This window comes from Apium graveolens, chromosome 5, assembly GCF_009905375.1.
Source record: "Apium graveolens cultivar Ventura chromosome 5, ASM990537v1, whole genome shotgun sequence".
Taxonomy (NCBI): domain Eukaryota; kingdom Viridiplantae; phylum Streptophyta; class Magnoliopsida; order Apiales; family Apiaceae; genus Apium; species Apium graveolens.
This window is the reverse complement of record NC_133651.1, coordinates 217,704,994-217,713,609: the sequence shown is the minus strand read 5'-3', so window position 1 is coordinate 217,713,609 and position 8,616 is coordinate 217,704,994. Positions and strand designations below refer to the sequence as shown.

At 36.7% G+C, this 8,616-nt stretch overlaps 1 protein-coding gene across 1 annotated transcript; it reads right to left on the bottom strand.

Annotated features, from left to right (window-relative positions):
• Positions 1 to 6,776: 6,776 nt before the first annotated feature.
• LOC141660703 (uncharacterized) lies at positions 6,777 to 7,429 on the bottom strand. The gene is made up of 2 exons (XM_074467692.1): positions 7,282 to 7,429; positions 6,777 to 7,189 (listed from the first exon to the last, which is right to left on the bottom strand). The coding sequence occupies exons 1-2, from the start codon at positions 7,427 to 7,429 to the stop codon at positions 6,777 to 6,779; spliced, it is 561 nt and encodes a 186-aa protein (XP_074323793.1).
• Between the last annotated feature and the right edge of the window lie 1,187 nt (positions 7,430 to 8,616).

Genomic DNA, 8,616 nt, shown 5'->3' with positions numbered 1-8,616 from the left:
TTTATCATATAAGGCAAAATGCCATTCTATTGAAGTATTTTGAAGAACTGGAGCATGTACTATTCTTAGTTCAAGTGAATGACAGATTAATAGAAAGTGCTGCAAACTATTTGAAGGATCAGATTCAGAGACAGAAAAGGCTTTATTCTGTTAAGTCTGACAGCACATATCTTCCAAAGTACAGAGATCACAAGGGTGATATAGTTGAAATGAAGCCCAATACTGCTAAGATTATAACTACCTTTCTAGGTTACAGGGCTGTGGAATTCAATCTTGAGTCTGATAAAGCATATTTGATCAGACTGGATCAGGATGTAAGAAAAGCTAAGATTAATGATCTCAGGGCTGCAATCTTTCAAATTGGTGAAGATACTGCAGAGCTTAAAGATGCTAAAAGGAGGATGATTGATGAACTTAGATATGCTGAGAAATGTTTATTGAAGAACTATCTCAGAACAACTCCTGACATCAGAGAGATCAGAAGATGAAGCCAAGTAAAGATCTACAAATGATTAAATTCTGATATTTGTACAGACTGAAGCTGTTATCAGAAGTTAAATATTGGTAAAGCTTTAAGGACTGTAAGTTGTAGTTATCTAGTCTAATTCTCATGCATTTGTACTTAATGTTTTTGACATCATCAAATATCTGTTAAACTTGTATATTATGCTAATTTACAAGTTGGGGGAGATTGTTAGATATATTTGATAATGTCATGGCTAATATGATTTATATTTAGTTTTCAGATCTTACTTAAACAGGATAAATCAGTACTTACTGGAAGTCAGGACTTAAGGATATCAGTACTTATATTATCAGGAGATAATCATCAGAAGATGGATATCAGAACTTAAGTGCTGAAGGACGTTCAAGATAAGGATAGTAGCTGATTAAAGGAAAGAAGATCGAGATAAACATAAGAAGAGATATGCATGAAGAAGGAATTCTATGAAGAATAGAATACTTGGAAGAAAAGATATTTGATTGATATATTTTAGGAAGCAGAATTATATTCCATATCAATTAGCGATTATCTTGTAACTGTGTAGTATATAAACACAGACATAGGGTTTACACTATAAGTGTTATCATATTCGAGAAGATTATTCATATTAACCCTAGCAGCTCTCGTGATATTTGTTCATCACTGAGAGGTAATAGTTCCATACTGTAACAGAGTTTATTCTTTCAATAAAGTTTGTTTTCTGTTACTTGAAATATTAAAAGTTCGATTTGATTGTATTTTTACACTGTATTCACCCCCTCTACAGTGTGTGTGACCTAACATACTTTATGGAATACTAATACGATTTTGGAATTTCCATAAAAGTACTCTTATATAGCATGGTCTGATAATTTTCCTTAATCAGCATCATCAGCAAAAATTACTATTTATCCGTGTTTCAAAAATTCCAAAAATTGGGGTTATTACAGGGCCTTTTCCCAATCTGACTCTCACTAACTTATATAACTTAAAACTAACTCACAAACTCATTATGAGGTCAAGGCCTCACACAGGAAACACATACAATGCAATGCACGTTACTAAGTATCTAAATGTGACTCTAATGGTGACTCTTGGGTGTTTTGGTGGAAATAAGGTATCTCCACCTAAGTCCTTCACTCCTAACCAATTTAAAAAACTTGCAAAGACACTAAAGTATCTCACTGAGGTGATATGACTCAGATGCCTCACTTATAAGGACTCTTAATAACCAATGCACCAACTAGACTCCTTTGGTTGCACACTTTGGCACCCCTTTGAGTTTCTTGGCAGAAATATGAATTTCTACCTTTTGCCTTTTCTATACTCTGACTCCTATGACTTCTTATGACTTTAAGCCAACTTTTTCAATTGGTTTGACATCAAGGCCTCACTTAGGCCTCCCTAGGCCTCCATGCCAAGTTGGCACAGTTCTGCCTTTCCTGAGTACTACAGTGCCCTGTTTTTACCAACTTAAAACTCATTTATCTAGTTCAATTACTGGTTTTAATGACTTATTAAGCTTCCTAAGACTTAATTATATCTATTTAGACCAAGTCCCCATGAAGGCCTAACTTCTGCCATAGTTATTACTGACCAAAAGTCAAGTTTACCCAACTGTGCCCTGTTCTGAGCTGCTCTCGGGTTTGTGTATGCACCTAACCAAATGCAAGTTTTTATTGATTCTAAAGCTATTGGACGCATGCATGAACCACGTCCCAACTCACTTGAGCTCATGCCTACCAAGGCCTTGCTAAAATTCACCTAAAATGACCTAAACTTCTAGTACAAAATTCTACCCTGCTATGACCAACGTGACTCCTTCCACCTTAACTCCCTTCATTACACCAAAAACAACCAACAACCAACCAAGTCAAGTCTTAAAATTCACTAACACCTACTGATTAACAACATATAAGGTCCATTTATAATTTATTTAGCATGAAGATCAATTATAAAGACAAGCAAAGTAACACATCACAAGACACGCCATCACTTGACATTTTAAAGCAAAATTTTGAAGTAAGCATGCATGGTAACTTCATGAAACCTACTGAACATAAGATCATATCATCGTATATAATCTAAACTAGAATTTTATCAAAGGAATCATGGCATGCAACTCACAAAAATTAAGTATCAAAGCACAATGGCATCACACATGGCATTTTGTTTCAGATCTTCTCACAAGCCAACATACAATGGTTAAATCTTCTACACCAAGGATTATAACATGATAAATCATCAAAGAAACATAGCATGCAAGGGCTGGAAAATCTACAAAACCTCATTTTTAAAATCAAAACTTTCAAAAATCATGAAACATGGCCGAAAGTCATAAAATTTTCAAGGACAACATATCACACATTTGGCTCTTCATAGAGTCATTACCTAATGTCATTAACAATGAGTATGACCTGGAAAAAAAGCAGTGTAACACCTCCCCAAGATCACATATTGATCATTTCTTAAGCCACCATGGTTGAAACCTTGAGTTCAGCAAAACTCAGGCCTCAATTTCGGCTTCATCAACATGCACACACAAAACTAACCTCAATATGAAGATACTCCACTAGATGATGAAGGTCTTGGCTTGACTAGCTTGAGAAGTGAAAGAAAATGAAGAGAAGTGAAGAAAAATGGCAAGAATGGGGGTGGTGGTGTGCTTCGGCCGAGAGGGAGAGAGGAGAGGAGAGGGTGAAGTGTTTGAGTGGATGTGAGGTGAATAATGAGAGTATTCTTTTGGTTTTGTTACTAAAAGTGGTAGTGGAATGGAGAATTTACACAAGTATCCCTCTTGCTAGTTGTGACAAAATTGCATGCAAGGTTAAAGAAGTAACCTAGCAAGTTAGTGGGTTAGAATTGACGGTCTTAGCCTTTGACCCTATTATAAGCTAAAATGCATGCAAGAGTATACTAGTAATCCAATAATTAATAAAAGTATGATTAAAAAGAATGGATTTTATTAAATAAAATACAACTCCATAAATCGCAAAATTAATACCATAATTACTATGAGATTTTTAGAAGTTTTATGAAATTGTTTTCAAAAGAATTCGAACAAGAATATATTTTAAAAGAATTTTCTAAGATCAATACTCTAATAAACAAGCCACAATAAATATAATTAACAATTCTAATTCACATAAAAAAGTGCAAGTAATTTGATTCTAAGCCGCTATTATACAAATGGTAATATATCATCTAATCACAACTATTATAATTATTATCTATTCGCGATAAACTCAAATATTATTTAATCGTGTAACAAAATTTTCTTGCGTATAATTAATTATTCGCTTATAAATAATCTAACAGTATTCGCAAAGCCACATAACAAAGAATATATACGAACACATTGAATTCACATAATTTCTGACATCTAATACACAAAAATTACATAGTGCACAAAAAGGAATATTATATTACATTTATAACAAATATTTACAGGCGTTACAACCTTCCCCCTTTAAAGGATTCTGTCCCCAAAATCTAAGTAAACAGACGAGGATACTTATCAAACAAATCACTTTCTAATTCCCATGTTGACTCTTCAACTTTAAGATTTCTCCACAAAACTTTAACTAAAGGAACTATTCTATTCCTTAACACTTTATCCTTTCTATCTAGAATGCTAACCGGCTGCTCGACATAAGACAAATATGGCTCAATCTCTACGGGTTCATTTTCTATGATACATTTGGTGTCGGGGTTGAACTTCTTAAGCATTGCTACGTGAAAAATATTGTGAATGTGCTGCATTTGAGGCGGTAAGGCCAACTCGTACGCCACTTTTCCAACTTTACCCAAAATCTCAAAAGGTTCGACAAATCTTGGACTCAACTTTCCTTTCTTGCCAAATCTAGTTATCCCTTTCCAGGGCGACACTTTCAACAGAACAGTTTCTCCTATTTCATACTCTAAGTCCTTTCTGTGTGGATCATCATACTTTCATTGTCTATCCTGAGCCGCGATGTTTGAATCAAATCTACCGCTTCTTTCATTTATTGAATCAGTTCGGGGCCAATTACCTTTCGCTCTCCAACTTCATCCCAATATATAGGTGATCTATACTTCCGTCCATAAAGTACTTCGTACGGGGGCATTCCGATACTGGCATGAAAGCTATTATTATACGAAAACTCTACCAAAGGCAAATGTTCATCCTAATTTCCTTTGAAGTCCAAAGCACAAGATTTCAGCATGTCTTCTAGGGTCTGAATTGTGCGTTCACTTTGTCCATTCATCTGTGGGTGATAGGCAGTGCTCATCTTGAGTCATGTTCCCAAATATTCTTGGAATTGCTTCCAAAATCTAGAGTTGAAATGAGGGTCTCTATCCGACACAATAGATACTGGAACTCCATGGCGAGTAACAATTTCTTTTAGATACATATGAATCAGCTTGTCCATTGAGAATCTCTCATTGATCGGTAGAAAATGAGCCGACTTAGTCAATCGATCAATTATTACCCAAATAGCGTCGTGATTTGATTTATCCTTGGTAATCCAACTATAAAGTCCATTGCAATGTGCTCCCACTTCCATTCAGGTATCTCTAAGGGTTGAATTAGTCCACTCGATTTCTGATGTTCGCCTTTTACCCTTTGACAAGTGTAATATCTACTAATCCATTATGCAATCTCCTTCTTCATATCTGGCCACCAAAAGTTCTGTTTCAAATCTTGGTACATTTTTGTGCTTCTCGGATGAATAAAAAATTTTGAGTTGTGAGCATCCTTCAAAATCTCATTATTCAATTCTTCCACATTCGGTATCCAAATTCTTGATGAGAATCTTAGAATTCCTTGGTTGTCTTTTTGAGTACAAATCTCTTCTCCGGTCAACTCATTCATCCTTTGATTCATCACTTCCTCTTGGCATTTCTTAATCTTTCCTAATAACTCTGGTTGAAAAGTCATCGTACAAATCATTTCTATAGGCGCACTTGGGGCTCGAATCTCAATTCTCATCTTCTCAAATTCCTTTGATAACTCTTAGGCCATAGTCAACATATTCAATCTTTACTTGCGGCTTAAAGCATCCTCTACTACGTTCGCTTTCCCGGAATGATAATTGATTGTGCAATCGTAGTCCTTAATCAACTCCAACCATCTTCGTTGCCTCATGTTTAATTCCTTTTCAGTGAGAATGAACTTCAGGCTCTTGCGATCCGTATATATCTCGTATTTCTCTCCATATAGGTAATGTCTCCACAGCTTAAGAGCAAACATAATTGCAGCCAATTCCAAGTCTTGAGTTGGGTACCTTTGTTCGTGAGGCTTAAGTTGTCTTGTCGCGTAGGCTATCACTTTCCTGTGTTGCATTAAAACACATCCCAATCCTTTGTGTGACGCATCACTGAATATTACAAAGTCTCCTCGATCATCTGGCAGGGCTAATACTAGAGCGGTGACTAACTTCTGCTTCAATTCTTGAAAACTCTTTTCACAACTCTCCGTCCAGTCAAACTTCTCATTCTTTCGGGTCAATTTTGTCAATGGTACTGTAATCTTCAAGAAATCCTTCACAAATCTTCGATAATATCCGGCCAATCCCATGAAACTTCTAACTTCAATCCGGGTCTTCGGCCTTTCCCAATTCATTACAGCTTCTATCTTCCCTGGATCAACTCGAATACCTTCACTTCCGACAATATGCCCTAGAAATTGAACTTCTCACAGCCAGAATTCACACTTCGAAAACTTTGCATATAACTTCTCCTTTCCCAAATTCTCCAAAGCTATTCTCAGATGTTTAGCATGTTCTTCCTCGTTCTTTGAGTATATTAGAATGTCGTCGATAAACATAATGACAAACTTGTCCAAATACTCCTTGAATACTCGGTTCATCAAATCCATAAAGGCGGCTGGCGCTTTTTTCAATCCGAATTCCATAACTAGAAACTCATAATGTCCGTATCTGGTTCTGAAAGTAGTCTTTGGTATGTCTTTCGGCCTAATCTTCAACTGATGATATCACGATCATAATTCAATCTTCGAGAAGTAAGCTGCTCCCTTAAGTTGATCAAACAAGTCATCAATACGAGGTAAAGGGTACCTATTCTTAATTGTCAATTTGTTCAACTCTCTATAGTCGATGCACAGTCTCATGCTTCCATCTTTCTCTTTCACAAACAAAACTGGAGCAACCCACGGAGATACACTCGGCCTTATAACTCCTTTATCCAATAACTCTTGTAGTTGCTTGGCCAATTCCTTCATTTCTGCTGGTGCCATACGATAAGGTGCCTTTGATACAGGTTCCACGTCGGGTGCTAAGTCGATAGAAAACTAAATTTGACGGTCAGGCAGCAGTCCAGGAAGTTCATCCGGAAATACATCGGGAAATTCATTAACTATCGGAATACTTTCTATATTTGGCGTCTCCTTAGATCTATTAATTACATGAGCCAAATACCCTTCACACCCTTGTCGTAACAACTTTTTAGCTTGAATTATTGTCAAAAATGTTTTAACCTTTTTCTGCCCTTTAAACTCTACTTTCTTTCCTTGAGGGGACTTAAGAATCACTTTCTTCTTCTTACAATCTATTTGAGAACCATGTTCTTCTAACCGATCCATTCCTAATATAACATCAAATTCTCCTAGTTGAAAAGGTATAAGGGAAGCAAGGAGACTATAGCCTGAAATCTCTACTTTACACCGGGGGCAAATACTTTTAACAGATACTTGTTCTCGATTAGCTAAAATGTTAGAAAAGATTCAAATATGAAAGATCTAGTAGCTCCGAAATCAAATAGCACTTTAGCATCGATATTATTGACAGAAATCGTACCTGCCACAACTTCAGAACTCTGAATAGAATCCTTGATATTCATGTTGAATGTCCTGGCCTGAGCAGGATATGAGGGAGGGAACACTGGAGTCGCAGATTCAAAAGGTTGATTTGAAGGTAGTTGAAGATTTGGAACAGAAGATGTCATTTCTTGATTGTAAGGGGCGGTCGTCAATTACATCAACTTGTTGTTTCCGGGGATCTTGCAATCCCTCGACATATGACCGGTATTTCCACACTTAAAGCATGTAACAAAAGGCTTCAGGCTTCGCACTAATTCGCATAATGACCTTTCGAATTGCACTTGAAACAAACGATGTCATCCTTATTGCAGTTACCCATGTGTCTCTTATTGTAGAATTTACACTCCGAATTTGTTGCTTGCTGGGATTTTTGACCACTTGGCCCTTGAATTCTATTCTTCTGACTCTTATTATTACCCTTCTTAAATCTTCAGCCTTGGTTATGGAATCCAAACTTCCTGAAATTCCTTCCACTTTGGCTCCCTTGAGCCAATCCTTCACCATTATTTCCAAACTTTCTTTTCTTACTCTCTTTCTCCTTCAAGTTTTGATCACTTTCTTCTTCGATTACCATCGCCTTCTGAACCACTTCAGCATATGTGGTCAATTTAAAAGCAGCCACTCTGCTTCGTAGCCAAGGCTTCAATCCTTGTTAAAATCTCTTCGCTCCCTTTTCATCTGTGTCCACATAATCTCCAACAAACCTAGCCAATTCAGTGAATTTCTTCTCATACTCTCCCACAGTCATTCCTTCTTATTTCAATTTAAAGAACTCTAATTCCATTTGAGTCTGCATATACCTCGGGAAATACTTGTCTAATAAAATCTTCTTGAATCTATCCCAAGTGATAACTTCTTCTTCTTCTAAAGCACGGGCTGACTCCCACCAATAGTTCGTTTCGCCTTTCAGAAAATAAGATATATAGTCAACCTTCTTGTCTTCACTTACAACAGCTAGCGTGAAAGCTTTCTCCATCTATTTAAGCCAAGATTGGGCTTCTACAGGGTCTTGAGTTCCACGGAACTCCGGTGGTTTTACAGCTTGGAATGATTTGAAAGTTGTAGGGGTTGGTGGTGGTGGAGGTGGTTGTTGTTGTTGAAGTTGTTGCTGAAGGTGTTATTGTTGTTGAGCAAGGGTAACAGATTGTTGGTGAAGTATTTGCATAAGTTGAGCCAAGTTGGGTGGTGGATCTTTATGATCCCCAGTATTGGTGTTGCGAGCTCTACGAGGAGGCATGATTCTGAATGTAGACAAGAAAGGTTTATTCACAGTTCAATATTTCATACACAAGTTATAACAAGAGTAAATATT

Coding starts and splice junctions, on each gene's coding strand:
- LOC141660703 (XM_074467692.1), bottom strand. CDS start 7,429: ATGACATCTTCTGTTCCAAATCTTCAACTACCTTCAAATCAACCTTTT. Junction 7,190..7,281: donor GAGTTCTGAAGTTGTGGCAG/GTACGATTTCTG, acceptor CTAACATTTTAG/CTAATCGAGAACAAGTATCT.